Genomic DNA, 23,940 nt, shown 5'->3' with positions numbered 1-23,940 from the left:
CGATATAAATGGGACCTACTGGAGCCACAGGTATGTATCCCAGACTGCTCCTTCTCTGGAACAGGTTTCCCATCAATGTGAAGCAGAGTTCCTCTCTAACATAATTCAAGTGTAACTTGGCCACCTGGATGGAGAACAGGAAATTCATGTATGGTTTGGCTTCTATTTTTCTAATGGACACAGGCAGCCGGTAAATGGTTCAGCTATCAGGGCCCTTTTGGTAAACTCAACAAATATCCTGATAAGCAGCAATTATTTTTCAAACATTTTTAGAAATTTCCAAGGTGAAAATAAGTCTGAAAAAAGGCATCAAAAATAGATCAGCAAGGAAAGTTAAAAAAAACAAATACCTACCGTCCTTTTGTCAGTCTTAAGAGGAATTTCCAGTAAGAAGGTCTCAGGTTATGGACTTCCATCACAGCCTGCAATCAAAATAACAAACTTTGAACTATATCCAAAGGTTCAAAAGCATTTGAGTAAGTTCAGAATGTAATCTGTGCTATTCAGCTATAAATATGAAACCTGAAAGAAGTGGCCTCTGTTTGCTCCACTACTCTCATAATTCTTTTCCAACTAGTTTACATTTTCTTAACAAGACTGTAAAATATTAAGTAGCTCTGATGGGATACATGTCAAAAAACACTACCATCAGAAGGAAGGATGGACCACTACTCAGCAAGGGACTATGCCCAGTGAAATGTAGATACATACTACTACCACAGTTAGACTGCAAGGACTTGTGGAAGTTATACAAATGGCCCTATATCATGTATTATACAAAGCAGGGTGTCAATGAGGGGGTTATACACTTCAGTCAAACAACATAACAATGCCTACTGTTTAATGGAGCACAACAGATAAACTGACATAGCATCATGCAAGAAAAAAAAAAGACCTATCACCAGTAGAAACGTAACACTTTTACAACTCTTCTTCAGGTAAAATAACATGTATTAGACAGTGGGCAGAACTTCAGACAATATCCTAATGAAGACCCCCCTTAAAAAGTCAAAGCAGCACGTATGGATGAAAAAACAAAAAAAGAAGAAAGGAACGCCATCATTTTTACATGATCTGTGTCTGCTTAACAAGCATCAAAAAAATAAAATAAAAATAAAACTCAAGTAGCAAAAGCAACTGCAGCACCAATTACACAGCCCTGCCATTTTACATTCCCTAATTAACTGTGGCTCTTAAAACGCTGCATTTAGCAAGCATAGGAAAAAAGTAAATACATAAAGCAAAGCTAATTCAATTAACTGCAGCAGGAGTTACAAGACCATGCACACATTTGTGTGTGTGTGTAGGGGGAGTTGCAGTGCTTTGTACTGTATTTTTTATTAATTTGATCACAGTAAGACATATATGGTGTATACAGTCAAAAAAAAGTGGCAGCTATACTTGTAGCATCCCAGGGATTCTCAGTAGCAAAACCTGCCTTCTTCCAGACTGGCAGGGCCTTCTTTTTCAACATATACATAATGCAGGTGGGCATGGATGATTTACTGAATTATTGATTTCTGTTAATAAGACTTGATTTTATATACAAAGTAGGGAGCTTCAAGGGGGTGGCAGCCCCCTTGCTGCATACAATACAGAGTTCTTCTAAAGTACAGCTTTTTCACAGTAAGTCATAAGATCTCTGATAGATATTCCCATACCTGTACAGACATACCCTGGGGATACTAGAATCAACTAATGCCAAACTGGTTGTAAATACTGTGCACATTTGTGTGCAAATGTCTGTGTTTGTATGCATATATGTATGCACATCTGAATTTCTGCAGGTGTGTGACAGACTGTCTCTCTGCCTCTGTGTGTGAGTGTGCATGTGGGTGTAGACACTATTAAATATTTACATAATACATATTACAGATGCAAAATATGTCTCCCAATAACTACACATCCTACAGTAACTTTAAAACATTAGTCAGAGGTCCTTTTATGAGAAGAGCAATGGAAGCATTTGCATTCTCTGATACAATAAGGTTAATTAGGAGGCTATATGAAGGATCAGAGGCAAGAATTTAAGTGGGAGGGTTCCTCTCTGATAAGTTGTGTTTGAACAGAGGAACAGAGAAACTAAGCTTAGGTAGCCTCTTTTCCCTTTGTTATTTGCTTTATATTTAGAGCCATTGGCAAAGAAAATATGGGACTCAGAAATTCAAGCATATAACTGGTATGGTAATAAAGAAAGTTTGGCTTTATTTGCAGATGTTATTATTTTGTACTTGATACATCCAGAAAGGACCTTCGTGTTGTGAAAGATTTTGAGACCATTTCAAGACTTTTCAAGATGTAAATTTAAACATGATAAAAACAAAATCTATAGCCATAAATTATGCTCATGCACACATAAACTGGTTCAGCAATACCCATATTTATGGAGGCAAGATAAGATGAAGTATTTAGTAGCATTAATTAAAAAGGCTTCTGCTATGACAGCTAATGATATGTGGTAAGAGGCTAAACAAAAGATAATAAAAAAACTAGGAAACTGGCAGTTCTTTTTTATCTATATGCATAGTAAGATACAAGAAGTGAGAATGTCTTTAATCCCTTTAGTTTTACATACAGGTCAGGCATATTTTTGTCAACCAGAAGAGAAGTTGTGGACAACAATTAATAAATGGTCAAGGAATTTATCTTGAAACGGAAGACAGCAAGAGTGAAGTAGGATAAGTTGATCTTTCCAACAGAACAAGGTGGTTATGGATTACCTAATTTGAAGGGATATTATAGAGCTACACAGTTAAGGCTCATATACATAACACAAGCAGAAGGTTACAATTCAAAGCATTAAGGGATGATGATGATGAAGCGTGGGTTGGGGGGGTTCAAGAAATATTGAAGGAGTGACATTTTGGATGCAGATCCTTAAGGAGAATAATAACCATACAGAATATTATATTCAAAAATTTGTAGAAAGTATTCTAAGAACTAAGCCAACATGAGAAAGGGGAAAGGAAATTTTGCCAATAGGGTTGTCTGCAAGTAAGGGTACATAAAATAGGCAAGAGGGGGCTGGAATTTGCTGAACAAAACTGGCAAAGGAACCAAGGTATTTGGAGCAAATAACTAGAAATAGAAAAGTAATAGAGTGGGATGAGGCCAGGAAGAACTTTGGATTGCAGGACAGAGACTGCCTTCCCTACCTGGGATTGATATTAGAGTACAAGACAAACACAAAATGATAGGGAGTTCTACGTAAAAAAATCTGCTCTGGTAAAGTTTTTAGTTGAATCTAGAACAGAAACAAATAAAATATTGCACAATAACTATGAGAATAAATCAGATGAGGTTAGAAGAAATTGGGAAGAGAGACTGGAAAAGCAATTTACAAGGGAACAATGGAAGAACATATGTATGTTTCCCAAGTATGCATGAAGTCCAAAAGAGTTAGGATGTTTGCTTGGAAGTGTCTTCCTAGGTTTTTCTATACCCCAAACAAACTTCAATGAATTCTTCCTCAGTTAGATAGCAAATGTTGGAAATGTGATGGAGAAGAAAGAGGTAACCTGGAACATACTGTCATATTTTAAAACTTCCTACAGAGTACTGCCAGAAATATTGGGAAAACAAATGACTGTAGCTAAGGAAATTATTTTTTTGAGCTGGGACACAGGATCTGAATAGTTTAGACATAGTAAGGTCATAAAGGATAATTCTGTTGGCTGCAAGAAAGCAACTATTAGAACACAGAACTCAAAGTCTAAACCAACTCTATTTGCAGTAATGAATATTGTAAAAGAGATAAAAGAACTGGAAAAGGGATCATTAGAAAAGGGAAGGAACAAATTGCAGAGAGTAAATGGAATCTGTGGGGTGAATACATGCAGAATAATGTTCAGAAGTAGGAAAATGAGTGAGGTTTAAGGCCGGAATTGAACAATTTATGTAATATTGGACTGATAAAAATTGCAAAGAAAGAAAACATGTAAGATGTAAATGTAAATAAATGGGAAAAATGTTAATATGGTTTGTTTTCTGTTAATGTATGTGTGCCTATGTCTTAATAATTTAATAAAGGTGTTAAAATACATTTGTATATACTACTACTAATAAAATAAATACAAAACTTTATTTTTACTTTAATTTCTATTTTATGTTGCATTTTTTGACTAGGAAATAATGGCTGTCACAGAAACAGACCCCTTTTCAGAGGAGGCCTGGAAGGAAAAGCAAAAAATATACAGATTTACAACTGCATATATTTGAAAATAAAGTCATCAAATGGCCACAGTTGGCCAATATCATGAACACAAGCAACCAAGATGCGCCCCCCCCCACTCCCCCTAACTATATATACCAACTCCAAGATCACAATACTGTGGGAACAGGGCAAATTTAACAGGTTTCCTTTCGGTTACCTTATTCATAACTTTACTTCCTGGTTGTTGACCAGCTATGCTCATTTGATGAATTTATTTTCAAGGTAGGTGGATTGTTTACTCTAAATTGGCCCTAGGTGTGAGTGTGTGCGCCTTCTGTGGAAGGTTGGGTGCTGGGCTGGCAACTCGACACCGTAAAACTCCACTGAAAATTATGAGCAGACAGGTGATCTGCTGTGGCTACCCCTAACTGGGAAAAAGCTGAAAGAAGAAGAAGAAGTTGGTGGTGTTCACTAAATGTCTGTTTCACTGTTTCCAGTTTGACATTTAGCCATTCGAATTATTCCTATTTCAATAGTTGAGCATAGACCTGCAAGCACCATACTGGAGTTGCTCTAGTGTAAGAAAGATTCTAGAGTGTCTGAGATAACATTAATGTGTTAACAGTTGGTCAGTCAACCTGCGGTACAGCATGAACATAGCCAGCAGTTGTTTAGATATAGCTTAATCTGGATTGCAAAGCTTGTCAGGTTGTTTGCCATTTTCAGACAAAGAGGAATGGTATTCCAGAGTTTGGATATATAGTTAGAGTGAGTCTCCAACAATATTGTTTGACTTATGACTACAAGGGCCTTTTTAAGCCTAGCTATGCATCCCAAATCTTTGACAGGTTCTGATATCCTTGATAAGTGTAAGCATGGGGTTCGGAGATGAACCATTACAGGTTACCTCTGTCCATTAGAGACATAGGTGCCAAACCAGGGATGAATTTCTGGTTTCCCATCAAATTGTCCAGGTTGCACTTGAATTGGGTTAGGGAGGAACTCTACTTCACATGGATGGGGGGCCTGTTCCATAGATGTGGTAGTCTCTGGGATACATACCTATCTCTCCAGCAGAACCTATTTATATCACAGGCAGTGTTTAAGTCTTTAGAATAGGTAATTCTGGTGAGACTTGTTTTTGGTGATATGCAGGAAATCTATCAGAGTGGGGTTTGACAATGCCCTTTCTGCCAGGCATAGATCTCCCCTCAAAAGCCTGTAGGAGACAGAATACAGGGATAGGGCCTTGGAAAAGTCTGCATAGGGCATTTTACTTACGTCTTGTATTCATTTATTCAGGAAACTCTGTGGACGTTCCAATTGTTGGATATGCCTGGTTAGGTACATACCAAACAGGGCACTGTACTCAATGACAGGTCTGAAGAATACTGAATACAATAGAACAATAACTTCCTTGGACTTAGATGCCACACCCTGGTTTATAAGTTACAATCAGTGATTGTTGTTTAACAGTGATCAGACAGCAGCAGGATAAGTCACTTTTTTTCACAGTGGCCTCTGTACCCATAAGTTACAGCCACTTTTATCATTATCTGTCTGATCTATTGAATACCTGCCAAGCACCCGAGTCTTCCATAAATGTTGCTAAACATTGACTATGTTACTGTGTCACTTCTGACTCCTATATTATTTTATTGTATATTGTTAAATGCTGTTATTACTCTTGTATATTGTTAAATGGTGTTACTAACTCTCTAAATAATCTCCTAATTATGTACATTGTTTTTTTTTGGAGCTTGTCTCCCCTGGCCTCCACTGAAAATGGGCTCATTTCAGCCCAGTGGACTTTCCTGGTTAACAAAAGCAAATAAATAAAGAAATAAAGAAAGAAAGAAATAACTTTACATTGTACACTAATTATAAAATAAATACAAAACTTTATTTTACTTTAATTTTTATTTTATGTTGCATTTGTTGACTAGGAAACTGACTCTCCCAAAAACAGAATTCTTTTCAGAGGAGGCCAAGAGAGAAAAGCTCCATAAGAACACAGATCAATTAATCATAAAAATACAACTAGTACATATTTCTGAGGAAGAACATTAATAGCAAGTAATACACAGATTCTTAGAAGAAAACTTATTTACAACTGCATAGATGCAGGTCTGATTATGGTTAAAAATAGTAACAAAGGTCACATTAAGCCATGCTTGTTTTATACAAACACCCAGTAATCATTGTAAAGTATTTCATCTTACTTCACACTTGTCCTGCAAAGCCAAATTAGTTACTGCTTAAACTAAGCAAATGACAAAAGAGTCAGTTGCTTTCATCTGCAGAGAACCCCCACCCAGCAGTTACAGCTACATCTGTGTATGCTTCAGATGTCCAATAGGGCAACCATTTAAAATGTTGAGATTCACTTTAGCGAATCCCATAATATGGAGACTTAATGGCCAAAAGAAAAAAAACACACTTACATACCAAGGCTGGGCAGAAATGGCCATTTCCTGGTATATTCCATCTTCTATGAGGTATGGCAATCTCAGAGTTGGTATACATAAGTTTAGGAGCTGTGGGGAACATGTGTGCCAATATTTCAGTAAGGAGCCAAATAATAACAAAAAAGATTTATCTATGATTGACTCATCACCATCCATCAAATCACCAATTTCCAAAAAATAAACATCAAAGCCAGCAATTCAAAATCATTAAAAATCTACCTTTCACTCCCATGTGGGAGGCTCCACCACCACAGTTGCTAAATTAAATATACCAACACCACTGTAATTTCACAGTGAAGTAAAAGGGAAAAAAATTCTAAAAAGCGTACTGCCATATCACGTAATATAACATAATGCAGTGAAAGCAACCACAACATTACATTTTTCACCTATAGCCAGTCATCCACCAATGTTTCAATCACCCATAAGTCTACAAATAAAAATGATGGCTGTACAATGCATTTCACTTAAGTTCCACACAAACAGTAGTTACACATTAAAGTATTCCAATTTGCTTTACACAAAATACATTGATCCAGCAAGGCCAGTTTAATAAGTAAACGGTAGCAGTTAGCTGGTTTCCTCTACAGACAGCCCAAGCAAATCTCAGATGTATAACTTTCATAAAAATAAAATAAAGGCCACACAATAATGCATTAGAATTACTATCAACCCAACTTTCTGTCCCCAAAAATATCCAACAATTACTTCTTACAATGAGGAACAAATGGACAAAATGTGGAACCTTTACTATCAGCTTCTTCTAAGCAGTTTACAGAGTGGTCACTCACTGCTTCTTCCTACATAAAAAAGTACTTTTGATGAATTAATACGATTCACTACAATGTACCGCTTATTATGTGTAAAATAACAAAAACCTTCCTCACTCAAGAATTCTAGACAAAGCAAAATTAATGGGAGGACAAAGTTCCTAAATCATGGACAGTTTTTAAATATTACAGTAATTCAATTAAACAGTAAATAGAACAGGTTTTAGATTAATATGCATTTCCTGAACAAGAAGAAGCATGAAACACTAGTGTTTGACATTACTGACTGACTATAATCCTTAACGATTTAACGTAAAATAAAAAAAAAAAGTTTACAGCTGACAGGGCAAAAATATACAGCAAAATCAGGGATATTCTGCCAAAGTAAGAAGACAGTTGACAGTATTCATTCCTCCCCCATTCCTGAGCTAAGATGGCGAGAGGGACACCTGCAAGAAGTAGGAGTCAACAAAATAGTGCAATCAGCTCCCTTTCCCGCCTAAAGTAGACCTGAAATATTGCAGCGCTAGAATGATGTCTGGTCCATTCCCTTCTTATTACCTATTTAAAGAACATACACGCACACATATATGTGTGTGTGTGTGTGTGTGTGTGTGTGCGCGTGTGTGAGCATGCATGTGCCTCTCTCTGTGTGCACATGTATAAAACAAGTAATGACTGCATTCCTGTAAGGCATATGCAGTGCAACCAACTGGAATCCCCCCATAAGGTGCTTAGGCACATATACAGAAGCTAGTCTTATGATCACAGATGTTTTCATAAGTTGTCCAGCTGTTTCTTTTCCAAAAGAGATAGCCACTTTCAGCACAAACGTTTGTTGTATAAGTATGAAAAAGTGAAAGATGTAAAAGCACCTTCAACTTGCTCCTCTAGACATTTACACTGCCCCCCCATAGCTATATTCTGTTTATTCATTTACACAGACACACATTGCCACCCCCCCCCCCAGCAATCTTGGGAACTGACTAGCATTTCTATGATATTACATTGGGATGAAATGGCTAGTCTTAAAATGACCTCTGGGTCCATAGCCTAGTAATCTCCTATGATCCTAAGTGTGATTGCAAAGAAACAAAGAACTAATGGCTACATACTAAACCATTTTTACCATGCTTCTATCAGTAACTGTCATGTACACCCAAACCTGTCATCTACAGGCCGCAACTCCAGAATCAGGGACAAATCCAGAAATAATTAGGGCAAATGCCGCAAATCAAGGAAAAGAGAACAGACGGGAGGAGTAGGAGGGAGTATTGTGAGATGAAGATGCTTAGGGGAAAAGACAGTCAACATAAAGAAGCAGGATACACTGCGTGAGCAAACTGGTGTAACTGAGGAAATGATTTTTTGAGCTGTGATACAGAATCAGAATTGCCTAGATATAGTTAGGCCTTGCTGAGTTTAATTCTGGTGGCTGCCAAAGTAGCAATTACTAGAAAATGTAAATCAAAGTCTAAACCTACCATACTAGAACTTGTGAATTAATAAAATAATTGGAAGTGGGATCTTTAGAAAAGGGTAGGAACAAATTACATAAAAAATGGAAACTGTGAGAACAATACATGCAGAATAATGTTTTGGAGGAGGCATGAGATTTAAGGGAAGGCAGTAATTGAATAAGCTATGTAATGTTTGCCTGACAATGACTATATAGAAGATTATAAGTGATTTATAATGTCACAATTGAAAATATGCCATTATGGGTTATTTTAATTTATATAAATGCATGATTGCCTGTGTCATAAATGATAATTCAATAAAGATGTTTCCTGATTAAAAAAGAAAGAAGCAAGACGGAGAAAAATTGAAATATGAATAAGAGAATGATAAAAATATTTGTTTCCTTCACTGTTCACTATGTGAAGTATGATCTTATATGTGGCATGTAATCAGGGGTGTAGCAAGCAATTTCTGTTTTGTACTCACAAGTTCTTAGTGCTACCACCCCATCTATCCCTTAAATGTGCACGTACCTCTCAAAATGCTGCCCCTCCCAGCCGTTCAGCTACTCCCCTAAAATTATCTATTATATAAAAAAGAGGGTTTAGTCCCCACAAGTTTGCCAATGGTGTCATCAGTACAAAGGATAGGCCAGTGTTTCATAATAATATTCTTAATCGCAGGACAATCAGTGCTATATGGTATAGAGATCTTTACATGAGCTGATCTATCATCCCTACCATTACTCATTATAATGGGACCATCTTCAATAACTGGTCCGAAATAAGGTGCTGCTCTGGTCAATCTCAATTCATTGACATCGAAGAGGTTAGACTCAATCTCATGTGAGCTATAACCACGTTCCTCTAATCTTGTTTTGAGGTCACTCACTTCCATTAAGAAACCTTCTTCTGTGGCATTAAGCCGAGATGTTCTCATCCCCTGGCCTCTAATGATGTTTTTGATGACACCATTGGCAAACTTGTGGGGACTAAACCCTCTTTTTTATATAGGAACAAATTGAATTTAAGGAGAATGTTATGTTATTCCAAAAGGGATGAACGATCAATGTCACCTGAACATACCAAACCATGTGGACATTGTAACTATTGTAATTCTCTTGACCCCAGTCCATTTTTTGAACATCCAGACACGCATATCAACTTCAGCATACGTGCTGAAGCTACCTGTGACACTATTCACATAGTCTATCTAGCAGTGTGCCAAACATGTGACGCATTTTATGTTGGTAAGACCAACCGTCGCTTTAAAGACAGAATAAGAGAACATCTTTACCACATTAGGAAAGCTTCACCCCATAATGCTTTAGCTAAGCATGTAGTTCAAGCAAGTCCCGAGCATTACTTTTTGTTTAGAGCTCTTGAGAACATTAGACCTGATATACGAGGAGGTGACATTAGGAACCATACCGAGAGTAAGGAGAGTATGTGGATAGTCAGATTGAGAGCAGATAAGGGTTCAGGCCTCAATGAGAGAGCCTCCATTAAACCCATGTTAAATAAACGGAGGAATGTTCGCAGATTTTACAATAAATGAAGAAATATATATGTTTTTTATTATATATGACAGATATACATATACATATATTATTTGTAATATATATCTTTTCACTGCATATTTTAGAGCATTTTTGAGTTTTCATGAAAAGTTTTATATCTGTTTTATATATCTTAGTATGTCTATATGTTTTTATGTATATAGCTTTTATGTGGAAAGTATCTCATGAATATATAAACATGAAGCAGCTTTTGATAGGCCATTAGGAGATGCATCAATTGTATAAATGTAGCCTATGTGTTTTGAAGGTCTTTGTTATGTGATCTGAAGAAGCTCAAATGAATGAGTGAAAGCGCTTATCTGACCTGCAGTGGAATTAAAGTTGGATTTTAACCTGAGGATTTTGTTCTTGCATTTATCTTGTGACTCTGTTTCAGCCCAGTTGCTCCCTCTGGTTTTGTTATTTTTATTCAAGTTTACTTGGCAGCACTGGGTGTTTATCCTGTTTGTCAGCGAACAGTTTATCTCTACAATATTTAAAATATGTCCGTATTTGTACCCCCATTTTGTCAAGCTTTGTCCAGATTTTTGCATTAACAGGTTGAGAGGTACTCAGAAAAAAATGTACTCAGTAGAGTACAAAGAGTATGCCTGGCTACACCCTTGCATGTAATGCCTACTTCTAGGCTTCACCTGGTGTTTAAAGTAAAACGGCAAGAAGAAAGTAGTAAGTTAGACATAGTTTTTTGACTATTAGGTCAGGTGCTAGGAGTTAAGTGTAAGACTGTACTATGCATGAGGACTGCAATATGCTTGTATGACATGCATCAATAAAGCAGCAATAAAAAACAAGCATAAGAGAATGGGAATTAACATCCGTCTTCTGAAGTAAAAGAAGTCTATAACTCTAACGATTGTCATTATTTTTTACATGTAATGCAGCTCCTTTTTTCTCTAAGTCAGCAGCTTTTGTGTGTGTGTGTGTGTGTGTGTGTGGGGGCAAAATTTTGAACCAAAATCAGGGACAGTTGATCAGTATTCTCTCAAACATAATTGATTTGGAAGAGCATCCATTATTTTTTTCACATTTTTGCTCTATCCCTCATATATTTTATTTTTCTTGCAATATGTTGAGAAGTGAAGATTACAGTCAGTAATGCTACATACTAGTTTCACACTTCTTATTACCCAGAACTTGCATGCAAAAGCAAAACTTGTCATTCTATTAACTTTTTAAGTGAAAGAGGATTGTTTAAAAACTGTCCCATCTCCAACTCTGAAGACTATACGAAATAAAAAGAATTGCATCTACTGTCAGTGTCTGTACTGCTACCATCGTCCACACATTTATCTGATGCCCTGACATATTTAAGAAAATCACTGTGAGAGAAGAACTGTCACTGCGGTGGTGGTGCTGCGGTAGCATTGTCACCTCACACTAAGATGTTGTCCTGTTCGATTCTCAGCTAGAGCGTCTTCTGTGTGGAGACATGCGTGAATGGGCGTACCTTCGTTGAAGGTTGTGGCTGGCAACTCGGCATGTAAAAATCTACTGCCAATCATTAGCGGACCGGAGTTCCGCTGTGGCAACCCCTAACTGGGAAAAGCCGAAAGACACAACAACTGTGAGAGAAGAACTGTCCCTGAAGATCCAGATCTTTATTAGTTTCCCAGTAAGGAGAGGGCTCAAATCATTCATTCATTCATTCATTCATTCATTCATTCATTCATTCATTCTCCTCCAACTGCCCTCGTATAACACAATCTTGTTTCAGCAGGCAGTCAGAGAATGATCAGGTTGTCTTTTTTTTCTTTAAGCTGTAGCAGCCACATTAGTGAGGCCCTCACACAGACATGGATGATTCACGGCTGCAGGATTCACTGACACCTAACAATGGCATACCTCTCAACTGTTAAGCATAAGAAAGTTGGACAATGTCAAAAATAATGTGTGTGTGTGTGTGTGTGGGGGGGGGGGGGGATCAAAGGCCCAAAAATGGTGAGAGATTTAAAAAATTGTTCTTATAAACTTAGAAAGTTGCTAGAATAATACATTTGGTGTTAGCATGCATTTTCTGAAGAATATGAAGTCTGAAATTAAAATGTTTGTCATTATTTATTAATTTCCGTCTTCACTGATTTGCCAGAAAATCTTCCCAGATAATCACAAAAACATAAATCAAAAATATTAACATTCTCTGAAATTCTGGACAGTTTAGAGGTTTGCTAACTATGCATACTAGTATACATATGGCATGTTTCTTTCAACTATGAATGAAATTTACATTCATTAGTAACTAAATTAAATGAATATATCAAAGTGTGCTTTATCTGCCACTTCCAAAGAAGGCGAGTTTAAAGATCATGTTGTTGTGTAATGCAGACAATGTATAATTTGTGACTGCAAATACCATTTACTGTGAAAAATGATGCAGTCTTAGAAATACCATTACAATACTATTGCCTTTAGAAGTAAGGCATCACCTAATGCTTAAATAACTCTCTCATGCACATTTTCACTAGAAAAAGATAAACTTATACATACTGCTTGAAAGCAGATGGCTGTAGAGACAGCATAGATAATGGTGTCTGCCTGAGGAATGTAAGGACATTTTCCTGCATCAATGCCCTTGAAGTACATGGTCTGCAAATAACAAGAAAAAACAAACATTATTAGCAGTCATCATACAAAACATTCAAAGTACAAGTCAAATTAGTATAAAATGAAATAAGTTTTATTTTCAGATATACTGCAGAATATTGAATCTGTTGTTATACAGTTACAGCAAATTAATGTCTGTATTATAATAATAAATTCAAAGATAATCAAAGATAAGTTATCTTAATATTAAGAATCGAATATCAAATCTCATCCCTCAAACCATCTGTGGTATGATCCAGTTATTCTCATTATGGGCAATATATAACTATCAACCATGGGCTGGGTAAAGCTAATCTCTAACCAAACGGGAAAGGTTAATTTGACCACAAACAGGGAAAATGGTCTGCAAGGTCAGCTAACCTAGTACTTCCCTATGAACCTATAAGATCTGCTACTGGGAAAGAACAGGTATATGTGTAAGTACAGATCTACTTCTACTTACTAAAATCTGACTTTGTTAAACTTCATGATGAACAGACGAAGTTGCTGAAGATATAGTTTCACAAACACCCATCACTGTAAAGTAACTCCAGGAAACAAATCACTTGGCCACCATGGTGAACTTTGCCCTTTTCTCCATTATAATGTGATCTCGGAATTGATATATTTAGTTGGGGGGGTAGGGGAGAGCAGCCCCCACAATGGGGTTGGGGGGGTGAAGCCCCCATTTGGGTGGGTTTGATTTGCTTTGGTTTGTTGCTGAAGTGTTGCTGGACAAATGGTTTGTTTCCCAGTTATTTTACAGTGATCCGGGTGTTCATGAAACTACATCTTCGGCAACTTTGTTTCATTGTTATGAAGTTCCATGAAGTGGAGCTTCAGTAAGATGAAGCAGAGCTGTAAGCACATGTATTTAAAAATACTGCTTTAGTAAATGTTCTAAGAAATGAAAACGATACATTAAATGCATTTGTTTACTACATTTTGTTGATCAGTTAGGTTTCAGTAACAGCAGTGACATTTTTAAAAAGAAACCAAGAAGAAAAAATGAGACAGAGGCAAATCAAGCTGTACGGAAGTTCTCCTAAATATATGAAATAAATAATGTGGAAATAAGTCTAATTTGCTTGTACAAAGATACGATATATAGCTCCACCATTAGTGATTCAGTTTTGACTTGTGACCTAGTATATGGAGAATTAATGGTGGTGGGAATGCTAAAGCCTGCTTTCATTCCAAGAATATATAATATATAATATAAAAAATAAAAAATGTACAATAAGCTCGTTGCATAAGTGTGCACACCCTTAAACTAATACGTTGCTGAACCATCTTTTGATTTAATTACAACATTCAGTGTTCTTGGGTACACACCTGCCATCAATTAAAGAGACTGATTAACCCCAAGTAAAGTTCAGCTGTCCTAGTAGGATTTTCCTGATATTTACTCAGTTGCCTACTACAGCAAAAGCCATGGTTCGCACAGAGCTTACAAAGCATCAAAGGGATCTCATTGTTGAAAGGTATCAGTCAGGAGAAGGGTACAAAAACATTTCCACAGCATTGGATATACCATGAAACACAGTGAAGACAATCATCAATATTTAATTTTTATGACTATATAATGAATATGTAGGATAAAGGCCTAACCACAGATGTGGTTTATGTGCATCTGGGCTTTGATTTAGTTCAGCATTCTGTTTTAACTTATACACTGAGTAGGTCAGATATGAAAATGTTGAGACAACAAAGAAATACTAGTGTTGAGGAAAAACTATGATTATTGCTGGTGATTTAAATGCTCCTAGTTTTGATTGTTATATACCTTTATCATCAAGAAAACTGGAAAATAAGATCTTAAGTGAGAGTATCTCTTGGAGATACAGACTGTAACAAAGAATACTAGCAGAAGTAAGGTACTGGATGCAGTCTAGATCCTTAATAAACTAAAATCTAAATACTATACTGCAACTCCAGAGTTGGGAAACTGCCCATTTGTGGGTTGTCTTTTTAATTATGGAATTTAATTTACCAACAGTTAATGAAAGGGTGCAGGTAAAAATCTAGTGATCAGATCTTGCAGCTATTAAAACTGAAATCTTATGATAGGGTTGGAATTCTGAGATGAAAGGCAAGACTATATGTAAAAACTGGGATATTTTTTATAGTTACATAAACAGTATGACTGAACATTTTGCCCCAACAATTATTTCTACAGGAAGGAAGAATTTTAGATTTCCATGGTGGAGTAGGAAACTTAAATCAGTTAGAAGGAAAAAGAGGAAATTATTTAAGCACTTCAGGGTTCACCCAACAGTGACAGATATGTGTGTTTATAACAACTATAAGAAATATTCTATAAGACTAGTTAATGAACATAGGATTGTCTTTGAAATAAAGTTGGTTACCAGTGTACTGGATAACAAAAAGGACTTATTTAAACACTTATGAGGCCATGGTTTGGATGATGCCTCACATCTGGTATTGAAAGATGATTCTAGGTATATAACTGACTTTGAGACTTTGGCGGGTTTGTTTGTTGATTTTTTTAGTAGATCCTCTACAAATGCCATAGATTTTTGGGTCTATATCACTTCATTGAACACAATATTTATCGAATCCTTATTTGTTGAACTCACTTTAGCAAAACTCAATTCAACTAATGATCGTTTCAGCGAATTTTCTCACAGGGAAAGCAAGTAGTTGGCCATCATCGATAATTTGCCCTTTTCTCCACTGTAGTGCGATCTTGGAGTTGGTCTGTTTAGTTAGAGGGGACAGACCCCACATTGGTGGGGTGTGGGGGTGAATCCCCCCACTTTGATGAATTTAAAATTTAGTAGTGTTTGGTATGGTTGCAACCGGGCCCACTAGTTTCTTTCCCTGTGGGAAAATTCAGTTAAACAATTGTCCGTTGAATTGAGCTTTCACCAAAGTGATTTTGACGAATAGGGATTTGATAAATAGCATGTTTGATGAAGTGATATACACCCAGATTTTCATCTTCTACCAAATTTAGCAGGTAGTTGCCTACTATTGATGAAAGAACATATAAAACTCTCTCTAGATTATTAAAAAGAACTCATCAACTGGGCCAGATGGATTTTATTTTTATTTTATTTTACATTTGTTGACCGGGCTAGTCCAACTGGATACATTTCCATTTTCAGTACAGGCCCGGAGAGAAAAGCTCTACATGTTAAACAACCAATACATAAGGACAATGAAATTTGCAAAAGACATTTGAACTATTAATTAGAAAGTCACACAAAACATGTCAAAAAATGATAAATGTAGAGAATGTACTTTATAAGGAATACTTGAACACACTCATACTGTAAAATTTACACACAAGGCCTAAAAAAGTAGGCTGGTTTAGTTGATAAGACAGACACTATATACATAAGTATATGCCCTCAATAAGATAAGTGATAAAAATTATGTTATGATGGAAGAGGAAGTTGTTTAATCTGGGTTAGCACAGGGGCATAGCCAGTGTGATTTGAGGTAAGGTTTAAGTTTACTTTTAAATAGGTTAACTGATGATAGTGAGGTTAGGTGATTGGGGAGACTGTTCCAGGTTTTACCCACTGAATTACTGAACAGAGTTGTCCCCTGCTGAGTTATTAGATTTAGATATTTGTACTAGTAGTTTGTTAGATGAGCGAAGGATTTTGAGATTATTATAGGGGGTGACAAAGGAAGTGAGTATAGGAGCATTTTGTGGGTGGTACAGGATCTTGTGGGTTACAATTATTTGATTGAATAATATTAGGTTTGGCAATTCAAGCCAGTCTAGTTGATTCAAATTGATACAATGATGAGTTCTATAGGAGGACCCTGCAGCAAATCTGGCAATATTGTTGTACGAGGTAGTCAGCTTATTCAGAGCACTTTTACATAATTTGGTATAGATGGGAGAGGCATAAAGCACAGTAGATATAAGATGGGTGCGGGCAATGGTAATTCTGGCTAATGGAGTCAGAAAGGGTTTGATCCTATAAAGGGAACCTAATTTCTTATTAACTATTTTTATAGTGTTATTGATGTGAGGCTCATAAGAGAGGTTGTTATCAATTAGAACCCCGAGTAGTTTAGTGGTAGTATCAGGACATATAATGGTTCCATTACTAGAGGTTATGGTAAAGTTAAATGGGGAGGTTAGCATTTTTGTTTTCTTTGGGTTTAAGATAAGATATCTATGCAGGAGCCAATTGTCAGCTGTATTAAAGGTCTTTTGGGTTAGGGATTGAAGTTCTGATGGGGAAGTGGCAGAGCATATAAGTGTAGAGTCATGTGCGTATTGGATGCAGGTGGCTTGTGGGATAACAGAGTGGAGGTCATTAGTAAAGATGGAGAAAATTAAAGGTCCCAGTATGGATCCCTGTGGGACTCCTAGGGTAACTGGAAGGTGGCAAGATAAGGTTTTTGCCCATAGTACAGTTTGTTTTCTATTATTTAAGTAGGACTGGAACCACTGAATAACAAGATCATCCAATGACAGGTTTCTAAGAGTGTTTATGAGGAGGTGATGGTTGACCATGTCAAAAGCTTTCAACAGATCAATAAAGAGGGCTGAGGATAGGGTGTCATTATTACAATTTCTATTAATATGGTCAGAAAAGGATAAAAGAGCAGAGGTGGTGCTATGAAATGGTCTAAAACCATGTTGACAGTTGGATAGTAGATTTTTTTCAAGTAGATGGGTTAAAAGTTGCCTGTGAATACATTTCTCCATTATCTTTGCAACAGGGGATAATATGGCTATGGGCCTGTAGTTGGAAAGGTCCTTGGAAGTCCCGCCTTTGTGCAGGGGGATCATGTGGGAGACTTTCCAGATGGATGGGATGTATCCTTCAGTTATTGTTCTATTTATGAGGATGGATATGGGGTAAGCAATTTCTTTAGCTGATTTTTGCAGGTATTCTGCAGGTAGTTGATCTGCAGAGAGTGTGGCGGGTTTAAGCTGGTGGATAAGTTTACAGACAAGGGACGTGGGAACTGGTTGAAAATGAAATAGGAGAGAGTTATTGATCGTGGCTGTGTTAGAGCATGTGGTGTTAGGAAATAGTTGGTTGGCCAGGGATTTAACAGTTTCTGTAAAGAAAGTGTTAAATGAGTTGGCTATTTGGGTAGGGTTATTATGATTAGAGCCAGAGGGAGTGGGAGTGCAAGAGTGTCCTGGGTGTAGAAGGTTATTTATGCCTTGCCAGAATGTTTGTGTATTTTTCTGGTGGGCTTGTTGAAGGTGGCAGTAGTAGTTCCTTTTATCAGACACTATTGCTTTTTTAGTTTCATACCAGCAGGATTGAATGGGTACTTCTTTAAGAGGTATAAGTAATTGTTTCTACCCTTTATTTGGTTTATCTGTTTTATAAAATGTTAACAGCAGGTTTGGTTTCAAAATTTGGAAGGAAACCACTGTTGTGCCAATACTTAAACACTTAACACTACTGGTGATTATAGAGTAACTAATTTGACATGTATCCTGGGGATGTGTTTTGAGAGGGCACGGGGTTCATCATTTAAGCATATTTTTAGTTTCTCTAGTGATATAGATCATCATGGTTCATACCTTGAAGAACCAGTCTACCTAATTTGGTTAATTTTTATGAATATATAATAACTGTGACAGATAAAGGCTTAACTATAAACATGGTTCATTTAGATCTCCCTAAGGCTTCTGATTCAGTTCCAAATTCTGTTTTCAGTGATACATTGAGTAGGTCAGGTATGAATGTTTTTGTACAGTGATGTGCTATAAAATTGGCTGGTAGTTTGGAAAAGTAGAAGTAAGTTCAAATCCTCAAAATGCATGTCCACTAAATGTGGTGATCCCAAGGAGTCAGTTTTTGTACCTCTGTTGTTTGGGTTGCTTATAAGTGACTGTCAGACATCTAAACAAATTTGAGTAAATCTGCTGGAAACTTAAAGGTTAGAGCTACAATAATAAATACAGTAGATCAGTGTTTACAAAATTATCTGGATAAGTTAACTACATGGGTACAAAATACGGATTTTAAATTCAATAATAAATTGTTTGGTTGTTTGTTTTGGTGTTATTAATAACAGTTATCAATGTGCTTTAGAGACTTTTAATCACCTCTGAGTTAAACAAGTTAAGGATTTTAGTGCAACTGCTGATTCATCTTTTTCTTTTGACTCTCATGTGAGACGTGTTGTTAGTAAATGTTATGGACTAGTAAAGAATATATTTAGGACCTTTACATCTAGGGACAGGGTTGTTATGGTAAAGCTATTTTCTGCCTATGATAGAATATTGTTGATATTTTTATGTGCTGGATAGGTCTATATTAGTGTATCGAATGGACTAAATTGCGAAAGCTATTTAGTCGATCCAATACTGTCGAAATGTTTAAGTTTTTTTTTTTTTTTTGCAGAGCAGTGAATTTTTCCCCTGGGAAAAAATTCGCTGTTCCGTATGTTCGATATTTTGTGGTTTAAACATTATCGGTACAATGAAATAGCGTTCGCTATTTTAATCATACAATAAGGTAATATAGACGCTGCTGGATTATGCTAAAAGAATGTTTACCAAACATATAGCTGGATGCGAATCCTTATCATATGTAAAGTGACTTAACAAATTAATCACTTTATTTAATAGTTTATAGACAGTTAAGGGCTGATTTCATTTTGGTGTATAAATGTACGAAGGATGAAGTGTTTTCTGCAATGCTGTGAGTCTGTTTTTTTTTTTATTTTTAACCACAGTTTAAATACCAGAAATAACAATTTTTTAGTTCATTTACCTAGAGTTAATTTAAAGCTGAAGTCTTTGTTTTTTCTTTTTAGGGCTAATAGCCTATGGAATATTCTACAAACAGACATTAGATGTGCAAATAGTTTACTAACATTTAAATCCACATTAGACTTATAGTTTAAAAAATTGTTATATGCAACAGTGCCTATACTAAAGCAAGCCTGTACTTGGCCTTTATAAGCTCTGGCTTTAAAATACATTTCACTGAATCATAGTTACTCTATTTACCCCCCTTCCCCCAGGCCACACCCCTCTTGCTTCCAAAACATTAACTGAATCTGAATTGCAGACAGGGAAGTAATCTGCCTCTGTGAAGACCAGTATCCCCAGATATGCTACTAACTTTTTGGAAATTAGTTTCTGACAAACAACACTTTTGATGCATGCCAGCACACTTCCAACTGCATGGTATATTTCAACAGCGTCTTCAAGGCACATTAGCATTTTAAGAGAAATGTAGTAGTACAGCTAATAAATGAATCTTCCATCATAGTTAATCATTATCACAAGTTTACAAAATGAAGGCCAAGAAATAAAAGAACAGCGCATATAAGTTGCTGAGGATGTGGAGAGCAGCAATGCTTTATTAATTTCTCACCTCTATACTTACAGAATAATATGGCAGACCATCTATTTATTTATACAAGAGTGATACAGTATGAGCTCAGTAAAAAAAAAGTTACCTGAGGTACGACTGGTGAGGTAACTAGACAATAGCTAGAGAAGAATTTCAATTTAATTTAGGCAGATAAGGTGCAGTCATCAGGTGAACTGCATCTAAAGCTACTAAAAGAAATAGTAGCAGTTATGATGCCAAGGGTAACGTCTGGCTAAAGGAAACTCTGAGTTAAAATATAGTGTATGTTTTGTTTCTCTTCTTTCTTTTTCATCTGAAATCAGTGTGTACGTTCTCAAGACTTAGGATAGCATGAACATTGTCTTTTTGAATATACAAGTACAAAAATGTCTTTTGATGTATGTCCTTTTGTGAATAAAATAAAAAGATAGAATGCCAGGAACCTATTTTTTGAGGTGTACCTGTTGATGGACTTAAATATCACTAAAGCTGAACTGGAGTAGACTCAAGAAAATGACACAGACTTGGGTGTGTACTAGCAGCTTCTACTGCTGCAGTACAACTGGTCTGACTACTTCCATTACTCCAGTGTCAGAAAAAGGATTTTATGTGATGAACACTGGGGTCTGGGAAAGAGGTACTATATGTAACTATGTGGTACACTATGCTAGACTACAAGAGACAAAGCTATGCTGTTTTGTCTGTGGTGGATCCAGCTGTGAGTACTAGTTATTAAGTAATAACCAGGGAACTTGGGTACCTGGAGCTTAGGGTTTTCTATTCTTTTGCCTTTTATTGTATTTCTCTGTATCATCCAACATACACACACACACACACAAACACACACACACACATATATATATATATACATATATATATATATATATATATATATATATACATATATACACAGACACACATATATATATATATATATATATATATATATATATATATATATATATATTCATATATTTGAAAATGTATTTTAAGGAAAGTTAATTTAATAATCTTTAAGCTCTTGTGGATACAATCCATTATTTATTGTAATAATACGGATGCCCTTTTATTTAGCTGAGAAGAAGGTAAACATTATTTACACCAATGGTTAATAAGTTTTCTCCCATGAGACTAATTAGGCCTACTACCACTAAATAGATTCATTTTCATTTTATTACATTTGGCTTAATTTAAAACAGTAGGTAAATGGAAATCCTAGCTATTCTAGGGTGGTGCAGTACTACTGCCAACTTTCCTTGGAAGTGTGTGTGTGTGTGTGTGTGTGTGTGTGTGTGTGTGTGTGTGTGTGTGTGTATGTGTACGCATGAATGTGTGTGTGAAAACAAAGGGGCACTGGAAGACAATGGTTCAGAGAGACAGACATTGGTGAGATAGGTGCTTAGCCAGTGACTCAGTGCTGTAAGTGGCCTGTGTGCAGTCTAGCCTAGGTGTGAATGTTGAACGCCCATACCCAGGACAGCATGCATATTTGCTTTATGCTCCTGAGGCCAGGCTACATTTAATAAATTAATTATTGATCAGACTTGTATGTACTTTCATACTATTACTTCATTCTTGGCTGGAAGTAATGGCATTTAAACTTCTTCAGTGTCAGGCATTCTGACATCATCGTGTGTGGCATCCAGCCATCTGGAGGTCACATTGGTGACAGCAGCATCATTGCTTTCACCACACTGATGGCAGAGATGTCATCCTTCTTAAATATCAGTACTTTACAAACTGCTGGGTGAATATATAGTTTTTCCTCAAAAACTAGAGTGGTGCAGTAGGACTATGGGATGACAGTAGTAGATAATTTTCAGAAAAGATGGGCCTATGTAGGATTACAAGCATGTTGCTCACAGCCATCTCAGAAAGACGTATAATAAATGTTATGCACTTACCATGACAGAATTTCATGACTTACGTCTGTTCACTTCAATCTTTAGGACTATCTGCCATAGGCACTAGTCATATTGTCACCTGAAAACTGTCCCAGTCGCCCATACTCCCATAATGCTCTGCTCCATCCATGTTCTCCATGTGTCTGAAGTGCCTTAAAACAGTGAGCATCTCTAAATAAGCACACATATAAATAACACAAAAAAAAGTATATCCCTTTCCAGGCCCTAAGTGTCAAGGGGTGGGGGAAGGTGGGAGGAGATTTTGAAATGGACAGACCAATGCTAAGACTTCTCATTATGCTACATACTTACACAACTTTCCTATCTTACATAATTCAAGGTGTATATTTCGGCCATTTGGAAAGAGCCCTCAGCTCCTCTTGGGTGGTTTCATGAGAGAATACATCTGATGGTCAAAGACCAGAAGGTAGACTGAGATCGTGAGACGGGATCCAACTTAGTTTCTTGCAAAAGTATTGTGAGAAGTCCATGTCACAGCTGTACAAAATCTTCCAACGCAGAACTCTCAAGGAATGGTTGAGAGGCAGCCACTGCTCTAGAAGAATTTGATTTAGATTTGATAAGCAAATCTCTTGTATTTTTGGGTAACAAAACACAATGCATTCCAAAATCCACCTGGCATGCATGACCTTGGATGTTTTCTGGCACAACTTTTTAGGTGCACACTGTACAAAAAGTTGATCATCTTTTGTAATTTCTTTTCTTTTGTCAAAATAAGAGCAAAGCTGCCTGTGCACATCCAAACAATGCAACATATAATCGTCTGGTGGAATTTATAGAAAAAATACAGTAAAATTAATACAGTAATCAAAAATTCATTGTTTGCAACCTTGGGCATAAAAAATGGGTTGGTCTTCGAGAAAATTCTGCCTTTAAAAAAATCAGGCATGAAGATTTGGAACTCATGGCCTGTATGAGTGAATGTCACTAGCCTGCATGGAGGGGAGAAAGGACTGCCCAGGGCCATGTTGGAAAATGAAGTCAACCAAGAAAGATACTACTGACTTTGATCTGAGTTCTCCCTGGGTCTGAGCAATGAGAACCCTATATTTCGAGGGTGCACTGCAACAGCCTCATTAAAAATCGGGCAAAAAGGACAATGAACATAGAAACCTCTATGAGACCTAAGACCCTGAAACTAAGAGTGTTTTCTTTCTTTTTGTTCTTGAAAGAAAGAAGAGACTGAACCTTAGACTTAACCACTTAAATTCTGTCTTGAGGAAGGATTGCTTTGCCTGATAGCATGTGCAAGTTGCAATGGCCTTCAGTTTATTAGAGTCGAACAAGGGTTAGTAAGGCAGCATCGAGATGGGAGGGAGGAACAGAACTCTCAATTACAGCCCTATACATCCATCTCAATCTGGGTATTTTTCAATGTCTTCCTCATCATTTCCCAACCCAAATGAACCAAAACAGGAGGACTGTGAGGAGAACGTGATGACCACACCAAAAGGGGAGGATATTTTATTACCTCAGGTTCAGACAGACAAGAAACAACTAAGCCTCTTCCTGAGGGCTACTTCTGGTACTACTAGTACTTCAAGTTGAGAAACTCCTGAAATGTTCTCAGACTGACCCGAACACTTCTGGAAAAAGCCAGAGAATCAACATCCAAACTAGCTTACTTGTGAGGAGGAGGAGGGAAGACTCAATATGAGAACCTAAATGACTGTTGCCTGTTT

The 23,940-nt window shown here is 36.7% G+C and overlaps 1 protein-coding gene across 1 annotated transcript in view; it reads right to left on the bottom strand.

The window, feature by feature from the left end:
- The window catches only part of TMEM135 (transmembrane protein 135), a 2,670,197-nt gene that overhangs the window by 61,440 nt on the left and 2,584,817 nt on the right, over nt 1-23,940 (bottom strand). Inside the window, exons 13-14 of the mRNA XM_044071311.1 lie at nt 12,916-13,014; nt 355-422 (exon numbers count right to left, since the gene is read on the bottom strand). Of these exons, the coding sequence (XP_043927246.1) occupies nt 355-422; nt 12,916-13,014 (167 nt within the window). The remainder of the gene's footprint in view (nt 1-354; nt 423-12,915; nt 13,015-23,940) is intronic.

This window comes from Protopterus annectens, chromosome 5.part0 (genome assembly GCF_019279795.1).
Source record: "Protopterus annectens isolate FY-2018-M chromosome 5.part0, PAN1.0, whole genome shotgun sequence".
Taxonomy (NCBI): Eukaryota; Metazoa; Chordata; order Ceratodontiformes; family Protopteridae; genus Protopterus; species Protopterus annectens.
This window is presented reverse-complemented; position numbering and strand designations above follow the sequence as displayed.